This window comes from Meriones unguiculatus, chromosome 16 (genome assembly GCF_030254825.1).
Source record: "Meriones unguiculatus strain TT.TT164.6M chromosome 16, Bangor_MerUng_6.1, whole genome shotgun sequence".
Lineage (NCBI taxonomy): Eukaryota > Metazoa > Chordata > Mammalia > Rodentia > Muridae > Meriones > Meriones unguiculatus.
The window spans coordinates 7,901,520-7,926,010 of record NC_083363.1 but is presented as its reverse complement, the minus strand read 5'-3'; the positions used below and the strand labels follow the sequence as shown (position 1 = coordinate 7,926,010).

At 50.3% G+C, this 24,491-nt stretch overlaps 1 protein-coding gene across 1 annotated transcript; it reads right to left on the bottom strand.

Annotated features, from left to right (window-relative positions):
- Positions 1 to 9,282: 9,282 nt before the first annotated feature.
- Positions 9,283 to 23,258, bottom strand: Rrp1 (ribosomal RNA processing 1). The gene is made up of 13 exons (XM_021649663.2): positions 23,056 to 23,258; positions 22,179 to 22,261; positions 21,057 to 21,114; positions 19,648 to 19,733; positions 18,305 to 18,366; positions 15,246 to 15,375; positions 15,097 to 15,161; positions 14,681 to 14,955; positions 13,308 to 13,387; positions 12,272 to 12,369; positions 11,544 to 11,563; positions 10,728 to 10,844; positions 9,283 to 9,886 (listed from the first exon to the last, which is right to left on the bottom strand). The coding sequence occupies exons 1-13, from the start codon at positions 23,186 to 23,188 to the stop codon at positions 9,690 to 9,692; spliced, it is 1,404 nt and encodes a 467-aa protein (XP_021505338.1). The 5' UTR covers positions 23,189 to 23,258; the 3' UTR covers positions 9,283 to 9,689.
- Between the last annotated feature and the right edge of the window lie 1,233 nt (positions 23,259 to 24,491).

The window sequence follows — 24,491 nt, the reverse complement described above, 5'->3', positions numbered from 1 at the left end:
TGGGCAGTTACTTCTAGTTAATGCAGTTAATTCTGCATTGTTTATCATCACAACAAAGCTGCTTAAACATAGTGGGTGTTGTTCTAGATCATGCCTTCCCAGTGAGAAAACACTCCGCACACTTAAGAGATTAAGAAAGAAAAATGCTGGGTTGGAGAGATGGCTCACTGGTTGGGAGCTCTGGCTGCTCTTTCCAAGGACCCAGGGTCAATTTCCAGCAGCCATGGAACAGCTTACAATTGTCTGTAACTCCTGCTCCAAGGGACCTAGTACCTTCATATAGACATACATGCAAGCAAAACACTACTGTACATAAAATAAAAATAAATAATTTTGTAAAATCTATAACAAAAAGCTTGAAGCTTGTTAACAAGCTGGATAGTGGTGGCACACACCTTTGATTGAGCAAACAAACATAAAATAACAACAATAAAAACAAGTTGTAACAAAAAGGGCTGATAGGAAAAATAAATCTGGCCAGCTACAGTGGCTCAGGCTTGTAATCCCAGCACTTGGAGAGGCAGAGGCCAGTGGATCTCTGTGAGTTCGAGGCCAGCCTGGTCTACAAAGAGAGTCCAGGACAGACAAGGCTACACAGAGAAATCCTTGAAAAAACAACACTAACAACACCACCAACAAAAATCTGTGTATAGAAAATGATGATGATAATGATGATGATAATAAATATTACAATAATAATGACATTATAAACAAGGAAAAAAAGCTCCTTTATAAATCAGCACATATTAGACTCTAGCTGATGCTCAAAGAGAAGCTGGTCCCAAATAGATTTCACAAACTTGTATACATCTGAGCTGTGTACATGCCACATATACGGTCATCTTTAAATCTTTTTCAGGTCCTGGCCCCAGATTATACTTTGAACAATTTAAACAGGGACAGGACACTTGGGCAGGTTTACACAGCAAAGGTGTTTTCGGAATTATCTCTTAAATGCACCCAGGTTGTTCTTTCCCGACGCTTTTGCTGAGAAGAACACAGGGGACTCAAGGACAGACCAGGGGTTAAGGATGGTTGTGACCCTGCATTGTTCCCTTGCGGCTGCTCCTTAGAGGATGTCCTTTGGTAGGCAGATGTCCCTAATGGCTGGCTGTGAGTCAGGCTTGTCTCCTTTTGTTATGGAACGGGGCCTAATTGGAGGTGGAGCTTGATGAACAAACACTAGCAGAAACATCCTCAGCAGCCCTAAACTTCAATTAGTGTCCAGACTTTTCTTTCTCAAACTCTCTAACAAATCTGGTTAGCACACCACCTTCCAATCACACGGGTTGGGGGGGGGGGAAGGGAGCCCTCCTTTAGCTAGAATCTGCTTTTTGTAACTCAGCATTTCCCAAGTAAGTCCATTAGTAAATTCTTTTTTCTTTGTTTGTTTGCTCGCTTGTTCCTTTCTTTTGTCTGGTTTTGTTTTTTGTTTGTTTTTTTTTTTTTTTTCCTTCGAGACGGGGTTTCTCTGTGTAGCCCTGGCTGTCCTGGAACTCACTGTGTAGACCAGGCTGGCATCAAACCCAGGGATCTGCCTCCCTCTGCCCCCAGAGTGCTGGGATTTAACCACTGCCTAGCACCATTCGTAAGTTGTTTATAGTCAATTTTACCACAATTTTTCTCCAGCATGACTGCCACTTGAGTGCTGACTGTTCCCCGGAGGCTGACCCCGAGCTCAACTGTATTGAAAGATGGTGGAACCTTTTTAGAGGAGGGATCTAGTGAGGAATCCTCAGGTCACTGGAGGGACAGCCCTGAAGGGGACTGTAGGGCCTCAGCATCTGGGTCACCAAGATGATCCGCTCTGCTCTATCACACGCTCCTGTCAAAATCAGACCCATCAGAGTAATGGAGCTAATTGGCAGGGACTGCAGCTTCCCAAACTGGGAGCCAAAAATACCCTAAAACAAAACACCCTTTCTTCTCTGTAAGCTCGTTATCTTTCACCCATGCCAGAGTGGCAGTGTGGAAATCAGCGAGCTAGAGTGAACTACAGTAGGGACAGCCCTCTCCACACACATGGACACATGCACACAGTCCGCATCCAGGCTTTGGGTGGGTGTCCAGATCTGGTTTCCCGTACCTGAAGTGGCCCGGATGCTGCACAGGGCCGATGTCTGTCCCCTGCCCACGCCTCTAACCTGCTCGCTGGCCCCGCGGTGGTCTTCATCAGCTGAATCAGCAGCGCCCCCTTCTGGGCTCAGGTGGACTTTTCCCACTGCGCCTGTTGTCCCGAGACGATCGTTTCCACCTGGTTTCCAAGCACCAGCTGCTTGCTGGAAGTTGAGCTGCAACTGTTTGCTGTGATGTGGAGACGCCCACAGGAAGAAAGAGGAAGGATCAAGTCCCTGTCTCTCTCTCCCTCGATGTCCATTGCTGTGGGCAAAACCTAGAAAGGCAGCGAGTGAGGAAGCTGGGCTGTGCAGACTGCACTTTCTAGCTTCTGTAGCTGATGCTAGGACACCCAGGGCTGTGCTGGCCTGGAGGCTCAGCTGGCGTTAGGCTTTCTAGAGACAGTGACCAACGGTCCTAGAGCCCGCCTTTCACTCATAACCAGGTGGCCAGGCCCTCACCCAGGTGCTTTGTTTCTAGGGGACATCTACCTTGTTCTAATCACCTCAGACAGATCCCAGACAGCTGGGGAGAGCGAGCGTCCATGCTCCAAGTCCGCTGAAATGCCCCACACCAGCTCTTCCCCAGCCACCTGCCCTGCCTCGCCTGTTCGGTCCACAGAAACCACACGAGATCCCGCCTTAGTTAGGTTTCTACTGCTGTGATGAAAGCAGCTTGAAGAGGAGAAGGTTTCTTTGGTTTACATATCCGAGGTCACAGTTCACTGAGGGCAGCCAAGGCAGGAACTCAAGCAAGGCAGGAACCAGGAAGCAGGAACTGAAGCAGAGGCTGTGGAGAAACGCTGCTTGCTGGTTTGTTCCTCGTGGCTTGCTCAGCCTTCTTTCTTATACCATCCAGGTCCACCTGCTGAGGGGGTGGCAGTTCGAAGCAGTCTGGGCCCTCCCACATCAGTCACTAAGCAAGAAAATGTTCTGCAGGCTTGCTTAGAGGCCAGTCTCACGGAGGCATTTTCTCAATTGAGATATCTCCTCTTCCTGGATCTGTCTAGAAGTGTCAAGTTGACAAAACCCAACCAGTCCAGCCCCTGCCACCTCCCCTTGTTTCTCCTGCCTCCTGCTCGTCAAAGGCTTCCCCAGGTAGGTTCCTGTGTGACCCTGCATGCTGTGGGTCCCCTCTCAAGATCTGGAGGCAGTCGTGTAACCAGGAATAGCTGCCTCCTCTCTTGCTGCTCTCACTTTTCTTAATGAAAAAGGAAACCCCTATTTTTTTTTACATTTGTAAATTAAAAAAAAAAAATTATGTGCATTAGTGTGAAGGTGTCAGATCCCTTGGAACTGGGGTCCCAGACAGTTGTGAGCTGCCATGTGGGGTGCTGGGAATTGAACCTGGGTCATCTGGAAGAGCAGACAGTACTCTTAACTGCTGATCCATCTCTCTGGCCCCAGAAACACCTATTAAGTTAGGCTAGGGAAGGAGACTGCTCAGCAGGTTGGACAACACACAAAGCCAGAGCACCTGAAGTCCATCCCTGGACCACAGTGGGAGGAGAACGGACTCTGGAAAGATTATCCTCTGACTCCCATGATCATGCCATAGCATGCACAACCCCGCCACACACACTGATAATAATAATAAAAAAAATATTTTTAAAAAGATGACCCTTTGTTGGCGGGCACAAGCTGAGTGACCGTGAGTGCCCCACTCAGGAGCCAGTGTGAACTTTTCAGCACTGATTCCTGGTGACCGCAACAAGGTAACCAGGCAGCTGTCGAAGGGTATCCAGCGGAAAGGGGTAGAGGCCATGCTGGTGGGATATTCCCAGTGAGGACTGAAGGAGGAAGGGGAGGCAGGTCTCTTAAGCATTTTCAGTATTTGGTATTTAAGAAGGATTCCCACTTCCTGCTCCTGCTCTGTAACCCTGCCCATGTCCTGGGTCCTTACCTGCACCTAGCTCTGATATATGCTGCATGAGGAAGGGTTTACCCTGAGGAAACAAGGCACCACATAGAAGAGAGCCAGAGGCCAGTGGACTGACGCTTCCATAAGTTGGGATAAGACAGGCCAGCGGACAGGGTTTCTCTGTGTAACGGTTCTGGCTGTCCTGGAACTCACTCTGTAGACTATGCTGGCTTCGACCTAACAGAGATCCAACTGCCTCTGCCTCCTGAGTGCTGGGTGGCATGTGCCACCATTCTCAGCCTAAAGACAGCTGTTCTAACTTCCCAGAGTAAAGCAACCAGCCCAACAGCCTCCTTCACTCTCCCGTAACTGCTAGGCTTTCTGAACACACCTCCGGAGACCTAAGAGGCAGCAACAGAATGGAAACTAGGAAGGTGTGGAGAGCAGTGGGGCTGACAGGACAACACAGGCCGGAGGAGTCACGTTCGCTTGTGGCACCGACCCTCTGGGCACTGTGGCTCTGCTTAGAGCAGGAGGCTGTCATGGGGGAAACCTGGGTTTCCTGCCTTGACTGCACCTGAAAGAGCCCCAGTTAACCCAGAAGGCTCCCAGAGGCTCCAGGCATCACTGTGACAGGACAGGGCTCTGGTGGCACACATGGCCTTGTCACATACCCCTTGCTGGGCTCTGGGCTACAGGAAACAATCAGCAGTCTCAACTTTAGTGCCCAACTGGGAGTCCTCTTTCCTGTTTAGGCCAGTAGAAGCCTGGATTGGTCCCTGATGTTGTGTGAGTGAGTCATACCACCCCTACTTTATACTCGGGCACCCCCTCAATTTCTATCAAGTCAGAACTTAGTACAGTAGTGACAGGGAGAAACACACACACACACACACACACACACACACACACACACACACTCGTCCGGAGAGCATCATAGTCAGGTTAGAAGCACAGTTGGAATGGACAGCGACAGAAGGAACCCAGGTATCATAAGCGCACTTCAGCGGATTAGAGGCAGCTACAGGTCCCTCCCACCAGCCCGGAAGCCTGTTCCCTTGGAAACCACAGTCTGCATTCAAGAAACTGGAGCTGGCGGCAGGCTGCCTCCGGAGCCATAACCAGGACCCAGGCCGCCCCTAGAGGCAGAGGCTGGAACTGCACCTGGGGACTTGGAAGGTGACACAAGAGTGCCCAGCGGCTTCCCCTCTATCCTGTCCCTCCCTCCCCCAGGGCAGGCCAAGACTCCCTGCCAACAAGGAGCTCCACAGTGACCTCAGTATGGCGGGTGAGATTTCATTAGGGGTGAAATGACACCATGTGGACATGACACAGAAGGATATTACCTTTGGAAGAGATTGTAACTGAGGAGGGATGGCAGTTCTGCATGCAAAATTGTGGTGCCAGCCACCCATCAGCTAAGGTCACAGATAAGTAGATGGACTGGACAGTAGATAGAACAGTCAAAACACGGGCAGAGAGGAATGGTGGTGGGCAGGTGACAGGGGATACACACCAGATGTTAGGAAAGGTAGAAAAGCAAATGGTTGGCTGCAAAGATGCACAGAGTGATTGACAGATGAGTGGAGATGTCAGAGTATGTATGTGTGCAAGCTCTTGGCAAGGCTGCAGTGCTGTCTGTAGTGTGACCTTCCCGGGGACATGTCTGATGACCTGCTGAAGGAAATGAGATGCAAAGAGAAGGAGCTGAGGGATCTCCAGGCGGGATCTGCTGGCGACAGCTTCAGGAAGAGAAGAAAAGGTGGTCCCTTCAGCAGGGTCCTGTGGTCAAGACACAGGTCACCGCATCCTGCCATTCAACTGTACGAGGAAACAGTACGTGCACCTCAGCCTGTGACTCACAGCTTGTCCTTACCACACAAGGCTGCTGAGCACACAGCTTTGCCCAGACATTCCCCAAGTCAGCTCCAGTGGAAGGGGCACTGAGTGGGAGGTTTCTCTGGAGGTGATGGAAAGGTTCTAAAATAGGCTTCGTCTCTGCACCTATGACACACCACCAAACTGGACACTTGTGGCGGGTGAACAGAACGTCAGGTGGGTTGAGAACCCCGTTTCAGCTTACTTTTCATTCATTCATTCACTCATTTTGACCAGGTCTCTCTACACAAGCCCTGGAATTCACTATCTAGACCAGGCTGGCCTTAGACTCAAGAGATCCACCTGCCTCTGCCTCCCAAGTGCAAAGACTGAAAGCAAGGACTAAAGGCATGAGCCACCACTGTACAGCCAAACTTTGATTTTTTTTAAAGGATTTTAAAAAATACTTCTAAAGTATTTTGAGTTTCTAAGCCCATGGGACTTTCTAAGTTTGTGAAATATTTCATACTGTGATGCTGATATTAATATGTGAAAAAAAAAGGTTGTGGCTTAATAGTGATTGTTCTCTCAAATATTTTGCTGGCAAGTCTTAGGTCAACTTGACATAGCTTGAGTCATCTGAAGGGAGGGAACCTCAGTTGAGAAAGTGCCTTTGGGGGCTGGAGAGATGGCTCCCCGGTTATAAGAGCACTATTGGTTCTTCCAGGGGTCCTGAGTTCAATTCCTAGCACTGACATGGTGGCTCGCAACCATCTATAATGAGATCTGATGCCCTCTACATAATAGATAGATCTTAAGAGAGAGAAATACCACCCCTGGGCTAGTGGTCCTCGTCAGTATAAAAAACCAGCTGAGCTGGGTGGTGGTGGTGCACGCCTTTAATCCCAGGACTTGGGAGGCAGAGACAGGTGGACCTCTGTGAATTGGAGGCCAGACTGGTCTGAGAGCCAGTTCCAGGATAGCCAGGGCTACACAGAGAAGCCCTAACATCCCCTCCCCTCCACACACACACACACACACACACAGACAGCAGGCTGAGCAAGGCATGGAGAGCAAGCCAGTTAGCAGCATTCCTCCATGGCCTCTGCATCAGCTCCTGCCTCGTTTCCTGCCTTGACGTTCTTCCTCCCCAGATTGCTTTTGGTCATCATGGCAGTAGAAACTCTGAGCGAGCAGGTAAGAAAGGTCTACTCCGACATGGGCAGCATGGAGCCGTGGAGCCAGGAATGGAGCCTTAGAGCTCACAAAGGAAGGTCAGTTTGGTCAGAGCTTATGGAGAGAAGTCTAGCAGAAAATGGGAAACCGTGAACAGGCCTGAGGACCAGATTCCTGGGGCCTGGGTTCAGCAGAAGCATGGCCACAGAATCACTTGAGGACCAGAGCCTACAATTGCAGTCAGCAGGACAGGCAAGGAAGTGCGGAAACAAATAGATGAGATTGGTGTTTAATGCAGCAGGCTCTTAATGAAGCAGGCAGCCCTCCGCTGTGGATGTGTTGGGTGGTAGGGGTCCTTCTCTTCTTGTCTCATTAGCTGAAGACCTTAAGAGACAGACGTGAGGTGCCCAGGACCCTGCTGCTTGAGGTCACAGTGCTCCAGGACCAGTAGCCTTTCTGAGCTCAGCACTAGATAGAAGACTTTTTCTCCCCAGCATGGCCTCCTACTCTGCCTGACCTCATCTGGAGGGTGTCTTTAGGCATAGATGCCTCTAACTATATGTGGTAGATGAGCTTTGGCACAATTTCCTTCTAGCACTACCCCCTCCCGGCACCCACAGGATAATTAGGTACTGTGTTCCCCTTCATATGATAGGACCGTGCTGCCAGAATCTAATAAGCATCCTGGGAATTCCTAGCTCCAACCAATCATGTAGGGAGCCCCCTACCTGCTCCCCAAAGACTATACAGCCTTTGTTCTCCCTGAATAAAGCCGAGCTATCTCCATGGTGTGGTTTCTGGAGGTCATCCCGGCATACTTGTGGGCCATCTGAATCCCCAGTTTGTGGCTTTATCTCCCTTGTTTCTGAGGACCAGCGGCCAATGACCCACAGCCTTCAGGTCTATTGAAGATAAAGCATCCCCTTCTTCCTGGGCCTCTGCCTCCTGAGTGCTGGGATTAAAGGCGTGTGCACTTAGCTTGAGAAATAGTAAAGATAAGTTACATTCAGCCCATCCTCCATACCTGCCACAGGCTCCCAACTTGGGGATTCAAACACCTGTAGATCCAAACTATTTGATATGAAAGAGCTTGGGCGTTTCCTCCATGTCCTTACCTCATCAACACAGGATAGCAGTATAGAACTTTGCCTTGTACCAGGTGTGAACACACAGTCCGTAGGAAGGTGTGCATGAGTTCTGTGAAAAGACGGCATTTGAAGAGGGGCTTTCGTGTTCGTGGGGGCCCTGGAGTGCACCCCATCAGTACCAAGGAACTCCCTCTCCTCTGTGTTTTCATGCAAGCATGGACTTTGGGAGGGGCCTGTCTTCTGGCTGAGACCACATGCTTATAGAGGCTGAGCCAAATCTGTTCACCTGCTTAGATCAACTGGCCTGGCCAGAAAAGGGCAAGGTAGAACAGGCGAGCCTCTGCATGGACCGCCACACCCTACAGGGCAGGGCAGCTTCCCCACACTGTGAACAGAAGGTGCTGCCGGCTCACCCAAGCCACTCCCACACCCCGGGGCTGTGTGGAGGGAGCAAAGCCATGGACTGACAGGCGAGGTGACAACCTTCCTTGAAGCTGCACCTGTATTCAGGGTGGCATCGGGAGCAGGGAATGTCACACCTAAGGCCACAACATGCAACAGGTCAAGGTGACGCACCTCAGAAAAGCCTGGTGGTCCTTCAGCTGCCCTGGAAATTCCTCTCCTGAGTGTCTCCCCAGAGCAGCAAAGACACGAGTGATAGTGCACTGTATCTGAGCACGAGACTCCTGTACAGCTCAGTGCAGACACCCCAAGTGTCCATAATGAGAAACATACTCTAGTGAAGTTATCTACCTCAGGAAGCTCCAGAACACGCTGCAGGCATGTGCCCCTTAGAAGAGCTAAGCGACCTATGCTGGATGCAAAGACCATGCGCCAAACAATTCCAAGTACCTCTTGCGGAGCAGGGGAGGCGGCTGACAGGTCACACATCAGAGGCTGCAGCACAGGGAGACTGCTAGCCAAACACGCCGGGAGTAACACGTGTGTCCGGACACACTACAGAGTCCCAAAAAGAGGTGGTGGCAACAGCCAGGCCTTCCTGCCATGGTCCTATCACCTCACAGGAACCTCCTGAAAACGCTTAACAGTGAAAGTTTGTGAGGTGGGAGTATAGAGCACCAATTCACAGCCGCCTGGAAGGCTCTTTTGTAAGGGTTCTCAGATGCACATAAACAGGAAAGTAGATAAAAATAAACACATCACACAGGAAGTGGCACCTACCACCCCCACACAGATGTCCAAACAAAGGGCACAAGCAGCCATATGCTGTAAAAAATCCATAGTTTATTTTGTGAGTGCCCAGGGTAGAGGTGAAAGTGCCTACATAGGGGGAATGCTATGGTTTTGTTTCCCTTACTTTGGGAAAGGGAGAGGGTTTTAATCTGGGACTCAATCAATCTCTAGATCCTCTGGCCTCTGGCTAGGATCGCTGCAAATGGTACAGCAAATGTGGAAATTTGCGTCTTAGTGAATTTCTGGTAGCAGGCAGTGGCTCTGAGGCAGGCACATTCTTGAAGGCCGGCAGTAAAGAAAGGGTCTCCTCCCCCATGCAGCTCCTCCCCCCTGTAGGAAGCTCAGAGCCTCGGCATTCAGAGGCTGCAGGAGCATACTCAGGTACCCTGCTCATTCATCCAGGTGAGTGAGGAGGATTGCCGGCTTGGGCCATGTACCTTACTTCTCACTCTGCAATGACTGTTTCCCCTTCCTCTTTAGTTGCTGCACACCAGCCCCCTTTGCCCTAGCATTAGGCATCCTCTTCTTCCTGGGAGGCCCTCTTTGGCCAGTCTTCTCATCCGTCTTCCCGCTTCTCTTCCTCTTTGTCCCTGGGCTAGGGCCTGCACTTGAGGCTTCTTCAGTCTCGCTTTCCCCTGTGGACACAGTGAGGCTTGGCAATATATTGTGTTTCATTCACCCGACTCTAGCTGCAACACCAGTACCAGGGATAGCACCAGCCATGGCTACTGGCCATCCCATGTCATGTGGACAGTGAGCCTCATCATGGGTGTCAGGTAAGGTGTGAAGAAGGTGTAGGAAGAGAGGTAGAGATCGTTACCCAACAAGAGGGCCACAGCCTGCACCCCAAGGCCAGCAAACGTAACTCGACCTGCTGTGTTAGATCTGCAAGACTGAAGCCAGAGCCAGGCCAAGGGTAGGCTGGGGAGAAGATACTACCCAGCTGGGACCAATATGGATGGCCTCAGTGTGCAGACAGCTGGGCCACAGAGAGGGTGAATCCAGTGACCTTTCCCAGGGTGGATCCCAGGTTAGCACAAGACAAAACTGTCAGCTCAGGGCAGGGCTACCAACAATGTACAGGAGGCCTGGACAGTCTTTAGCAAGAGTGCCATAAGCCAGCACACACACTAGGAAGGCTATCGGGTAGAGGACCTGAAACCAACAGTGACATGAGTGGTGAGGCTCAGATCACCGAAGGATAGAGAAGGACAAATGAGGCTCCGTTCAAAGACTGCAAGAGTCAAAGAGAGGTAGTCTAGCCAGAGCACAGGCATCACAGTTCTGAGGACAGTCCCCACAGACAGCAAGACTTCTGACTAAAAAAAGGGAAGATTGAAGGTGATGGGGTCCCCAGGCCAGGTGCACAGTGACCATTTGTGCATAAAGGGAAGCCTTAAGCAAAGCCAGGGCCACAAGCCAGGGAGACAAGGAAGGTGAGGGAGCCCATATGTTAATCACCACCCAGGATCCTACCTTTCTTATTCTGTGGCTGCACTTTTGGCACACGCTTCTTTTTCTTTTTCCGCTCTCGTCTCCCTTCCAGCAGCTTCTTGTAGGCTTTTTCAGGGACATCATCTTCAGGGAAAGTGCCTGAGAATCAGGGTGACAGTCAAGGAGCTGAGTGAATATATCACCTGCCTGCTGCAAACTTGCTCTCACACCAGATTCAGCATGTTCAGCAATGACTGAGCTGCTGAGATCCACATTACAGGCAGACCCAGAGCCAGCTCAGAACCAGGGCAATGCAGAAAGATAGGCTGTGGCTCATGGACACGTCTATTCCTTAAACAGGCTATGATGCTAGAGCGTATGAGGTTGCACATGCACCGTGGGGACTAATGTTTTGCACTGCCGCGGTCCTGGGCCCTGGTAAAAGCCCATCACACGCACAGTGCATACACTGCGTTGTGAACTTTATCTGGACATACTGGATAGGAGTTCATGGCCTGTGTGAAGCATCGACGCATTTTCTGGTGACTTAGGCTGGCTCCACAAGCAAGACAGAACAGGGCAGTAAAAGGTCACTAGGCCTCCAGGGGCTGGACTGGCAATGAATTCTACAAACCACTCAGCAAACACAGACAGAGGAACAATGAGAGCTCTAGAGCCTCTGAACCTACTCCTTCCCCAACCAAGACACAGACCTCTGCAGAGAGCTCTCATGCCTAAGGGATCGCTGGGAACCACTTCATCCCACAGGCACCAGCACTTTCTAAGTTGTGCGTGCGTGCATGCTTGCATGCATTTGTCTCTGGGGAGGGACCATCTCAGTGCCCACCAGATCCTTACCTCCAGCCAGATCCCGCAACCTGAAAGAGAGGAGGACAGACAGCATCACCACTCTGGCTGTGGCTCTGCCAGACTATGGTCCTCATCAGGGACCATGTCAGTGAGACACCTTCCTAAGTTCTAACTTCTTGTTTTTAACAAAATCTCAATCATTTGACTTTACCAATGTAGACTCAGGAGCCAGATGCTGGGGTGAAGGCCTGCTAGCTCAGGGAGGCAAGAAAGCACCCAGCTGACCTTTCTACTCTGCTGGCATCCCAGAAGGTATCCTCCTCCCACACCGTCTCAAAAAAACCTCCTTCAAACTCCCTCCCTTCTACTTCCTATGAGTTTCTTTTAATCTGTCCTGATTTCTTCTTCCTCTGTTTTTTTTTTTTTTTTTTTTTTAAATAATTTACGGTCACTTCCTGTCAACTGGTTGCTTGCTCTACCTCTTGACCTATGGTTGATAAATCCTGTTTAAAATAATCCTGTTTAAAATAAGGAAACAGAAAGCTCCTTGGATTAAAGGTATGTGTTAAGGCTGAGCCACACCACAACCACAAATAGCTTTTTCCAGTGAATACCACAATCTCAGGGTTCACAGTGTGATCAAATATCCACCCCCTGGCTCAGGCCATTTCATGGGACAACACCCAGAAAAGGCAGGGGGGCTAGTGCTGGGTGGTAAGTAAACAGCGGACTGCCATGAAGGTTGCAGCAGGGGCAGGCCAGGCCTCTTGACTCACTTTTGGATCACTTTGTAGAGGCGCTTCCTGTTCTGAGAAGGGGTGCTCTGTCTACTGGCGAGCGTGAACAGCCTGTCAGCAACTGCCTTATAGTCAAACTGTTTCAAAAAGATGCAAAAATACAAGGTTCAGTCATACTCACATGCCTGAACACACAAGCCCATCTCCCTGGACTAAAGAGACACTTGGCCAACACAGGCATTCTCTGCCCCGCCACCAGAACTGAGCCAACCTACTCAGCATTCTTCTAGCAAAGCCTGCAGCCCTCACCACCCTGCTCCAGGGATACACACTCCCACAGAAGCATCAGATTCCCCTATTTACTGATTAAGTAAGAACAGGGTTTTTCTTTGTTTGTTTTTCGACACACAGTTTCTCTGTGTAGCCCTGGTTGTCCTGGAACTCACTCTGTAGACCAGGCTGGCCTCGAACTCACAGATTTAATCCCTGCCTCTGAGTGCTGGGATTAAAGGAGTGCACCTCCACCGCCTGGCTGCTTTCTAACTTTATTTTCTTTTTAAGACAGAGTCTTAACTATGTGGCAGGCCTAGAGCTTACCTCTGAAGTGCAGGGATTAACGTCCTCTCTAACTTTACATTCTCTATTAACCATACCAGACAAGTGAAAACAGCCCAACACATTTTATTTAACCCAAAATATGCCAAACCTACTCATGTGATGGGCTGTGGTACTGAAGCTTGCTGACATCTGACCTTTCCAATCTGCCTGATCCCACTTCCTGAGCTGACTCAGAGCTATGACCCAAATGCAAACCCTGTTCAAGATCAGCATTCCAATTACAGGGTCACACCTAGGGGTGCCGGCCACCTGCTCAAAGCAAAAGGAATGCTATAGAGATGCAGCACAGCTGCATTAGCCCTTGCATCAACCTCTCAGCTCTGACCAAGAGCTGCCCAGCTGCCCATCACCCATCCCTCCGCTAGAGGCACCCTCCATGAAGGCTATCTGTACATCCCTGTTACTGTTCTTCCTCCTGGGGTAAGGCCAACCTTGTAGCCCACACATGGATGCCTACCTGGAGGACAGGGCCAGAGTTTTCCTCATCATCCCACGCCTGCTCCTTGACTGCTTCAGGATTAGCCCTGTGTGTGGAGGCTAAAAATAAAATGAAGCCTGAACTCATGCCTGGTATAGGAGTGCCCCAATATCAACACCAAAGCACTGAGGACCCTCTTGATCATGCAGCAGCACAGGCTGGAAAGGGCATAAGCAGCTGGTCTCCAGGATAGTGCAGAGATGAGGAAAGGCATTCCAGGAGAGGGCTGTAGGTCAGTAGGCAACTTGGGCGGCAAAGGCAGATTCAGGTGTCCCAGCAGTGGGTTTGGCCAGGGACCATTGGAGCCATGCTTAGCTCAGCTCGGGGCACTGAGCCGAGCTGTATGCTCACAGGGTTGGACAGCAAGGCCTTCTCAGTGGGGAGCTGAGTTGAAACAGGGCCTTCATACATCAGCTCTAGCTAGCCTGGCACTCCCTTTATAGCCCAGGCTGGCCTTGAACTTGGACACTCCTGCCTCAGTCCCCCAAGTGCTGAGGCTATAAGGGTGTGCTCCCACAACCCACTCAGCATAGCCTTTAGGTGAAGGGCTTCTGGACAATAGAGCTGTGGGATGCTCTGGCAAGAAGGACAACAGCTGCAGAGTGGTTTGCTGTGGAGAGTGGCTGCTGAGCCATAAGCAGACACCAAAGGGACTCGCCAGGAAAGGAAAGTTAAGAGAAAGACGGGGAAAACACACAGGATGGCCAGGCAGTGTGTCCAATGACCTGCAAAAAGGGGGCTGCATCAGAGCTGAAAGGACAGCAGCAATGCCAAGAACTCCCTGAGAATTCATGATGACAGTGTCAAGAAAAAAAAGAAGGCCAGACCCACTGCTACCAGAAGCCTGGCCCAAACCCAAAGCCCTTCAGGGGCCATTTACAAGAAGAATGTGCAGTCCATTTACTTGTCCCTTGCTGCAATGTATTCAGACAGACTAACTGGAGGACAAGGACAGGACTGAGGACACAAAGGAAAGGCAACTGTTGGAAGCAGAGAATCCCAGGTGAAGGAGCAGGATGAGGGCTTGGGCATGACTCAGGGTTTGAGCAGTTGCCTGAGTTCCATCCCTAACACCACCCAAAACAGAAACAACACCAGAGAACACCTGTTCTCTCCTGTGAACAGGGAGGTCAGGGTGCCACGCGCCACCCAGGGAGCATTACAGCCTTAGAGGAGTGCTTCAGGAACTGAACTGAAAACTGGGAGTCAAGTGCTGACACAGACTTAGGAGAGAAACCTAGCATGTATTTTATGCCATGCATTAAGGGACTCTGGAGAGAAGAGCCAGGAGATAGCTAGGCCAACCTAGTAAGAGCCCTGATCTCAGCCCAGGACAGACCAGGGCTCCTCACCTGCATGCAGGTTCTTAGGTGGCGCATCTTCCAGGTCCTGCTCATCCTCTGAGGACTCATCATCACCATCTGTCACTTCGTCATCACCATCTGTCACTTCGTCATCACCATCTGTCACTTCATCATCACCATCTGTCACTTCGTCATCACCATCTGTCACTTCACCCTCCCCACTCTGTGTATCCAGTTCATTCATCAGGTCTTCAATGGCCATAGGAGCCTGCTCCACAATCGCCTCAAAAATGTTCCGAGTAATCTTATGCAGAACTAGGGAACTGAGGTAAAGGAGAAGCCAGAGAGCCCATTGGTACGGACTCTCAGGCATCACACCACTCTCCCAGCATGGAGAGCCAATGGCCCCTGGAGCCTGAGAGAGAAAGAGAAAGGTCAGACCCCAGGAGCTGCCTACAACTTACTCCTTAGTGCAGGCTGCTATCTGGCAGAAGGGGTCGATGAACTGCAGATTCTGGTCTGCGGTGAGCTGTGGGAAAACCAAGAGATGGGAGGTGTGTTCAATGCTGGGCATATGCACCCCACCCACAGACCTCACCTGAGCCCACCTCACCTCTGCAGCGCCCACTTTGGTCAGCTCTTCCAGGAAGATTTCTAGGAAGTGGCTCTTCACCCCATTGGGGGCCTGGCTGTCAGGTTTCAGTATCTCAGTGGTTAGCAGCTCCAGTAGCTGCTCAATCCCTCTGGAGAGAGAGAAGGAAACAACAGCAGTGGCCATGCAGATCAGCGGTGTCCCTGCTCCCTCCACATGGGTTCTGTCAGGAGCACTCATATGCAGGCAGGTACCACCATTCACAAACACACCTGACTTTTCACACCCACATGCAAAGGCCAGAGGCTGGTCTGAGGAGCACAAAGGAGTCCTACTGACCCAGGTTTCTGTGGCACATGACAGGAGTCTAGCTCTTGGTCACAAATAAAGAACATGAGAATATACGTAGGCCTTTTGTGTCTTCAAGGCATAAGTGGAAATATGGCCACTGAGATGCTCTGTTTGCTGGTCCTCTCTACTTGGAAAAATGTGTCAGGTCAGAACAGACCAGAGGCCAAGAGGAAGGGCACCAACAAGGGCTGGGGCCACAGGCCACAGATGGGCTTCCCGGGCCCTGCCATACAGCCAGTTGGCTGGCCACATGAGGAAGCTGTACAACTGTCACTACTCTCCCTGGCACACAGGTCGGACTGTCTCAGAGCCCTGAGTAGTCGCCAGCACATGGCGCACATGAAGCTCCTAAGCTGCTGACAGTGTAGACTCCTACCAGCCTGGAGCTGCGCCACATGCTGTCCAGGGTCCCCCAGTCGGCTTCAGTGAAGTCACCAACCCCAAGAAGGAAAAGTGATACTGTACCAGGCTCAGGGAGAGAAGCCGCCAATGATAAAATGAGGCACAAGAGCCAACGAGAGACTGGAGACAGGCAAGCTCCAGGTAACACTACCACATGTAAAAAATACCTAAGCCAGGCTGTGCCACACCAAACAAACACATCACATGGGCTCCACCCAGGCCAGGGAGGGACCAGGCCTCTTCTGGGTGTTCTCCAAAAACCAGCACTCCTTCCATGCGGAAGTTGTTAATAGTAAAGCAAAGAACATTAACCAAATTTAAAATGCCATAATGAATTGTTCACTAGTAACTGGCCACTGAACCCTCAAATGACTTAGAGCCACAGGTCTCAAAAGTCTCCAATAGGGACTGAACTGGAAACTGCTCAAAACCAGAGGCAAGACAGCCCTGAAGAAGGGTAGCTCTGAACACCACAGCCCAGCATGTGCTCATCCTCTGAGAGGAACCCAGCGGGCTGGGGTGAGTGGCTCTAGCTTTCACAGCAGATGCCTAATCTTGCATGGTGCCCCAAGGCCAGTTCCCTGCTGACAACTGGTGCTACTTTCGGAACTCAGGCATGCAAAGTCAACTTTTCTAACACAGACTTTTACAACCCCAAGTAAATTTTCTTCTCTGCCTTTACCCTCTTGCTACCATCACCTGACAAAAGAAAGAAAAAGACCCTGGGCAGCACCTTGTAGACACATCTGCTAACACATCTGCATTGCTCTCAGAACTTCCAAATCAACTACTTGTTGGAGTTAAAATTACTCTTCCCATTGCTGGGCATGGTGGCACACACCTTTAATCCCAGCGCTTGGAAGGTAGAAGCAGATTTCTATGAGCTCAAGGCCAGCTTGGTCTACACAGTGAGTTACAGGACAACCAGGGCTATGTAGAGAGATACTGTCTCAAAAACCCAAAAGAACAACAACAAAATAAATAAATAAATATTAAGAGTTTTTGATGATGCCCAGGAGTTAGAAAAAAAGTTAAAACATTACTTTTTAAAAAATGTTAAATGAGGGGCTGGAGAAATGGCTCAGCAGCTAAGAGCACTGTCTACTCTTCCAGAGGACCTGAGTTTCAATTCCCAGCAATCACTTGTTGGTGAAGAGTTTAAGTTAGCCTGGGTGACTCCATTTTAAAATAAGGAGCCATCTTGAGCTGGAGCTGAACTGAGATACCAGGAAATATCACAGAATGTGCACCTGGAAGAAAACAAAGTTAGCTCTCCAAGCAATGGCCTCCAGGAAAACTCACAGAATAAATGTTTAATAAAAAATAGAGACAATCTCCCTGGTAATTGTGATTATGTAAACGGTCACCTCTCCCCTATGGCTTTTACCCAATTCTGTAACGTCAAGGCATGAACCCCCCTGCTTGCTGTCATGGAAACCCCTTTTACTGTAAAAACCTTCCTCACTCAGGGTTCAGGGTCCTACTTCTCTACTGCTGTGTCAGTGAGACTTGGGCCCCGAGTTCAATTGCTCTTGTAATAAAGCTCTCCTGCTCTTGCATTGAGTCATCTCCTGATGGTCTCTGAGAGTCCCGTGATCCTGGCATTACATTGGCCATCTATACTAGGATCTGTTGCCCTCTTCTGGCACACAGGTGTACATGCAGATACAGCAATCAAATGCATTATATAAAATAAATTTAAAAACAAATGTTAAATGAAAACACTCAGAAACCCACTTTGTGATATAAGGACTCGGGCTGCCACAGGCTTGGAACCTGGTGCCCCCCAGCTAGAACACAGGGACACAGGTGAGCAGGCAGCACCCAGGGCAGCACTCTAGGCCTCAGTCTCCCAAAGGGCAGGAGGAGAAGCAGAACCCCAGAGGAGGCGAAGCCCACTGCTGCACAGAAGTCAAGGTCAGATAGGAACGCAGGCAATCACTGCTCAAGGGACCTGGCCAGCCCGTCTAAGCATTGTGGTCAAAGCAAGGGGGCTGGATGAATATGACCACTGACAGCACAGCTGCCCACACCATATGCTTGTTTAAAAAAAAAGGCCCTTGGCTGTACATCTGTTATGAACAGCATACATAAGTCTGCCGGACCACAGAAATGACTGGGATAGCACAGTTTGGAGAAGACAGCATCATCTGAACCATTTCACTTTATAAAAACAGCTTAACTCAGCACCACTTGTACCAAGAAACACAAAAGCCACCTCCCTGCCAAAGAATCACAAAAGGAACTCAGGACTCCTGGGATGAGCCAGGGGATTCAGGTCCCCTACCTACCCTGCCTGTGGAATCTGACTCTCAGTGTGAACCTACCTTTCTTCCCATCCTTGGGTTTTCACAGTCTTCAGTGACTCACTCAGGACCATCCTCATGAGCTTGGATAGAAAAGAATGTTAGCAAGAGAACAGTCAACAAGTCACCAAGCTTCCCTGTGTCCCACAAAGTAAGGCCCCAGTCTGTCCCAAGGTGGATGACTGGAGTGCCACAGACAGGATAGATTTTGGTGGACATGACACTATGCCCTCAAGACTCCAGCCTGGAGAGTGGATCTCTGCACTTGGCTTCTTGAGCAACAGGAAGCCAGGCTAATCTGAATGGGTGGGAACTACAAATCAGAGCTGACCACAACGGTCAGGGCTCTTCTCATGGAAGGCAGAGTCACTACAAAGCCAAGGCTGAAGCTGGGCCTAACTTCCCCCAAGCCATACCAAAGCCCTCCTTTTCCCAGAAGAGAGAGATACACGCAAAACCCTGCTCTGAACCACTGCAACATTAATTATGGCTCAGCAACATTCCCATGATGGCCCACTCCCCCTTGACATGGCTCAGTGTTTAATACAGCTTTCCTACAGATATTAACATAAGCCCACTGTGGATCCAGGTCACAGTAAAAAGACAATGGAGGTTACATGGAACCTAAGAGCCACTGTACACAGAGCACACCAGAGGCCTGAGGTCACGCCAGGGGACCCTGAAGGCCTGACTATGGTGTCTACCTATGCTACCACTAAGAAAGTCAGCCCCTCTGCAAGCTGAGCTACTAGACTTGGTCACACATGCGCACAGATGAAAAGGACCTAAGAGGCTAGAAAGATGACTCAGTGGTTAAGAGCACTTGTTGCTCTTGCAGGTGACGCTAGTTCAATTCCCAGCACCTACATAGCTCACAACCATCCCTAAGTAGTTCCAGAGTATCTCATGCCTTCTGACCTCCATGGGCATCTAGTGTGAATGCGGTACACATACACACAGGCAAAACTCATTCATACACACACACACACACACACACAAATTTTTAAAAAAAGGAAAGGGGCCTTGGAAAGCAACTCATTGGCCGAGAGGAGCATGACACAAGAGAAGAAAGCAAACAGGAGCAACACTGCAGTCCAAGAGACAAGCCCTCAGCTAAACAAGAATCTTCAGACAGTGGGGACTAAGTCCCCTTTCTGCCATGTGCTGGGGTGCGGCTTACCAGCAGTCACAAGGGCTTTCCCTACTTTAGGAAGGCTACAGCAAGGCTCCTGCTTTGAGCTCTCCTAACCGTAAGATGGGGACACACCCAGCTATAGCAGCATGGTGCTATACGTACATTCCAAACCAGCCCCAGTTGACCCCTTCATCCTGGGGCACATCAGTCACCCACTTTGGTGCCTCACCATGTAGAACTTGTCCAGGCGCAGTCTGTCGATGCCCACCCACTCTCGGATCATGGTCTGCCAGAACGCCCGCAGGAAGAGGTGCTCTAGGAGACAGCACACACACACATGAACACCAGAGCCAACGGGACAGGGACAGCATGCCTGCAGAAGTCCCTCGTGGGCAGCCTGGAACTCCCTCATTCATTCACAGGGCTCAGAAATGATGGTTCCCAGGCTCCACAGAAAACCCACAAAACACAGCTTAAATCAAGTTGTCATTCTGTTGTCTGAACAAATACACAAAGAAGAAGCAAGGTACTGGGATAAGGAGTGACTAATGGGGACAGGTCTTCCCCAGGTCTCTTTGTCCCTGCCTTGGCTTGGACTAAGGGCCCCCAACACCCAAGCTTAGACCTTTAGCAAGGAGTCACTGAAGCAGAACTGTAGGCAGATGCTTGGCACTTGCCCAACTAGATACATTAACCCTGCAGATAACAGATGAGTCAGATATAAGAGGCAGAGTCTGAACTGTTCCCCTCACCCCCCAATCTTACAGAGAGGCTCCAAAACCCTTGGTACTTCAAAATGTAACCAGAATGAACAGAGGGGCCGTGCTCAAAGCACTGAAGCGGGTCTTGAGGGTGAACCGTATCCAATCTCACTCAACCAGAGAAGGCACCATTCGTAAGGAGGAACCAGCCCTGGGAAACCCTGGTACTGGACCACAAGAAAGGAAAATCCTGTTCCATAAAATCCTACGCCAGCAAAGGGCTGTTCGGACAGCCCAGTCATGGTGGCCTGGTCACTAGATAACCAAGTGATCACTTAAGCTTTGTGTTCAGCAAAACAACTCTCCTGCCAGTTCTCAGAGAGCTCAGAGCCACTCTCTCTTTATCATATAAATAAAGAGACCTCCTGAGCTCATGACACACATCCACGATACTAGTGCCTGGAGATGTTGAAGTAGTATTCCCAAGTTCAAGGCCAGCCTGAGCTACACAGTAATAACACACCCAGATAGCAATTCTCCATCTGTGGTCACCACCCCTTTGGGAATCAAATGACCCTTTTATAGAGGTTGCCTAAGACTGCTGGAAAACAAATAATTACATTACAATTCATAACAGTAGCAAAATTACTGTATGAAATAGCAATGAAAATGAGAGTCATGGTTATCAGGTGGAACCCAGCTAAAGACTGTGGTATCGAGACACTGGGCTGGTCTCTATGTGTTATACCTCTGCCTTTCACTCCTGGGCCATGTCTGTTTGGTAAACTGAGTGAGTGCAGGCTGAGCACTGGGCTGTGTTCCATACCACAAGCATCCACATTGTAGCTTGAGGTCTTGAGAACACACCGCTGGTCACTCGGAATCTCTGGGACTCTGGTGTCCATAGGGACAGGCCTGGCTTTAATGTTGTACTCACGTGCCTCTGTAGTCTGAAAAGCATGGACGAGCTGTGAAATGGTCCTTCCTAGTTCTTCCTGTGAGGGGAGATAGGAAGCACCTTCAGGCCCTGAGGCGCTGTGCTCTGACAGCAAATGATACCAATGCCCATTCACTCCACACAAAGAACCAGCTGCCAGCTGGCCTCCATCCAGGGTCTCCAGGCTTTGCCATGGCTCCTTGCTTCAAAAGGCCTACTCTGTGGAAGCCATCAGACTTGCTCTATAAACAGGAGTCAGTGCTGGCCTCAGGGTGATTGTCCCAGACATGGTGGCAAGGTAGAAAGGGGCCTTGAGACACAGCCGTCCTTCTAGCAGGAAATAGGGCCAAGCAGACACATGGATCACTATCTTTCTGTCTCTCAGTGTTAAGCACTGCCCAGCAGCACTGACTAAGATTCCAGAACCGCTCCTAAAGAGACGCTTGGTTTATTTTGTTTGTTTGTTTTTAATGAAGTAGTTAAGATTTATTTATTTATTTTTTGTATACAAGTGCATTGTTTTTATGTACACCAGAAGACAGAACCAGATTCCGTTATGGATGGGTTGTGAGCCACCATGTGATTGCTGGGAATTGAACTCAGGACCTCTGGAAGAGCAGCCAGTGATCTTAACCACTGAGCCATCTCTCTAGCCCGACAGTTGTTTCATCAGGCACAAGAATATGGGTTAGGAATCTGCGCACAAGGCCCCTCCAACTGCGTAAACAATTCACAAGCTGAGGACTGCTGTTCTAAAAGGCCCACAGGAGAAAATCCCTTCTGGGAGACCTGGATTCTGCCCTTACCTCCATTATATCAACACTGGGTTTCCAACCAAAGCAGGGTTAAATGTGAGACGAGCGACTTCAGCTCGCCTTGGCCTACAAGGTTTGCCACCATGTCACCAAGATGCTCAAGCCAGGCAACCACTCCCGTCCTTCCTAAGTGCCAGGACCTTCCTACTGCAGGCCTCAGTCCTGCCAGCCACACAGAACAAGAGGTCTAAGTTGTGTGACTCTACCCAAGGTCTCCGGCCATGTTAAGGGGTGGATAGACACAGGCATCGGTCCACCATCCACTCCTGTCAAGATTCTTCTGCTACCCCCACCCCCATGCACTCACCTGGTAGAGCGGCTTGTCCTGCATCCACATGCAGTAGAACAGTCCCTTCCACACCTTCAGGAGCTCATCTGGAGTAAAGCCACCTGCACCACATGAGAAACAGGGAGCCTCAGTGGACCCTGGAACCCACCTTCCCGAGCCAGGAAGGAAACATGACTTCATGAACTACGACTTCATGAGTCGTATTCTTGTGCAGGAACTGGGCAGCCAGCCCCTCCCCAAAATCTTCTCCAACAGAAAGGCCATACCTGTAACTGGAGGAGCTACCCCGGTAGTTCCATGCACCAGCTAAACGACAGGTATCAGCCCTACAGGGTTAAACTCAAAACGTCATCATGTTCTGGACTGGGTGGTGGCCCTTAGTGAATGCAGTGATAATTAACGCAGTGTTAGGCCAAGGAGTTGTAATTTTTCTGTTACATCTCAGAGATAGAACAGTGAAAAGTTACTCATTCAGGCTAGCAAAGAACATCAGTATCATTCAGTGAGGCGCATCCCCCAAGACTCTGTAACTGGAGCGTGGAAAACTATTCTGTGGCGCTTGCTTAAGTACATAGCCATGACCTCAGCCAAAGCACTGCTCAGGGAATATAGAATTTACATCTGCAAAGGGATAGCCAAGGACGCTGAGGCTGACGACAGGGGGTCGCTCTCTGAAGATTAAAATTATAGAAACCACTCAGCAAAAGATATGTCCCGGAAAACTAGAAGGTACTCCGTTAAGTACACAGTAAGGGCCGACGGAGGGGCACCAGGAAGCTACAAACGGAGGAAAAGCGCGCAGTCCGACGAGGGCCGCCTGAGACCCGCAGGCGAAGGCCGGGCCCTGCGGGGCCCACGCAGCGGACGTTCCGAGGCCGCCCGCCCGCCCGCGTACCTCCGGCCCGCTGCGACCTGGCCACGATGTACTTCCGCAGCTTCCGCACAGCATGGTCCCGTGTCACCTGCTCGTTCCCCGCCAGGCGCTGCGCCAGCTGGACCTCCGGCGGGAGCGGCAATCCAGGCACCATGGTGAAGACCCTGACGCCACGCACTCCTCGCTTCCGCTGGGACGCTCCAGGGACGAAGCGGCCCGTCACGCCTGCGCGACACCGCTGAAAACGTCACACCGAGGCGACACGACACTGCTAAACGTCAAACATCCCCGACTATGCTGGCGCCCGCTTATCGCCTCTCAGTGGCCGGGAGGAGTAACTGCAGCCCGCAGGGAGCGTGGAAGCCTGGCGCCGTCTGGCTGGGCTTCTCTTTGAAGGGTCAAAGCCTTGTCTTGGGCTCGCCCTTCTCTTTGCTGAAAACGCGCACAGCGCGCAGCAGGACTGGCTGCGTTTTAAGAAGGTCTCGCTTTGGCCCAGTCTGTCCCTAACTGCAATGCCTAGCTACGGAGGGCTGCGTGTAGCTGCTCCTTGCTCAGCATCCTGTCCCTACACCACTGAGAACTGCGAGCCTTACCTAACCTAAAGCACCTAACCTGAGCCCTGACGCCCAGGTTCCCAGAGAAATCAACCTCGCCAAGCCTCTTGGAGAGCATCCACTTTCCTGGACAGAGAAAAGCAAGAAAGCTATCATGACCCAGGTTGTGCGACAAGGAGCAGGTCACCTATCCCGAAGGTGGACAGGCGAATACACACACTAGAAAGGACAAAGTGAATGTGCAGAACTTGAGTGTGCCCTGGTACAGGAAATGTGTGATTATAGTCAGTTGGGACACAATTAGGAAAACTTCCACATAGCCTAAGTTCTGAGATGTCAGCTAAGAAAACAATTGCAGATTTCTTTGGTGTGACCATGGTGTTTTACCAAAACCAACACAAGTCTACTGACTTGCTGGGAAGGTTCACGAGACCAGTGGACATTTGCATTTAGTGTTACCATAACATTCCCAGTTGATTACCACACCATTAGGGTCAGAGCCTCAGGTCAAGGAAGGTGGTTTTATTTGAAAAGCTAGATGCTGGAGAAGGTGGAGTAATGGCTGTTCAAAGTCTATTTGAAGAGGAAATGGAGTAACAGGAGTGGGAGAGGACATGTCTAAACACTATGACAGGAGCATAACAAACCTGTACTGTGTGCAACTTCAGATTTTACTGAATAACAAAAAATCTAGAGCTGGGCATGGTGGCACATGCCTTATCTCTGTGAGTTTGAGGCCAGCCTGGTCTACAAAGTGGGTCCAGAACAGCCAAGGCTACACAGAGAAACCCTGTCTCAAAAAGCCAAAACTAAATAAATTATTTTTGATAAATCACATCAGTGTCATTGGCAGCCATTTTCCAAGCCTCCCCAGTACTCAGGCAAGCTACCTTAAACTACTAA

Excerpts from the sequence above, each read along its gene's own strand:
- Rrp1 (XM_021649663.2), bottom strand. The coding sequence starts at position 23,188 with ATGGTGCCTGGATTGCCGCTCCCGCCGGAGGTCCAGCTGGCGCAGCGC. Across the intron at positions 19,734-21,056 it reads TTTTCAGACTACAGAGGCAC|AGCACCTCTTCCTGCGGGCG; the intron begins GTGAGTACAACA and ends GCTGTCTCCTAG. Across the intron at positions 14,956-15,096 it reads ATAGCAGCCTGCACTAAGGA|TTCCCTAGTTCTGCATAAGA; the intron begins GTAAGTTGTAGG and ends CCTTTACCTCAG.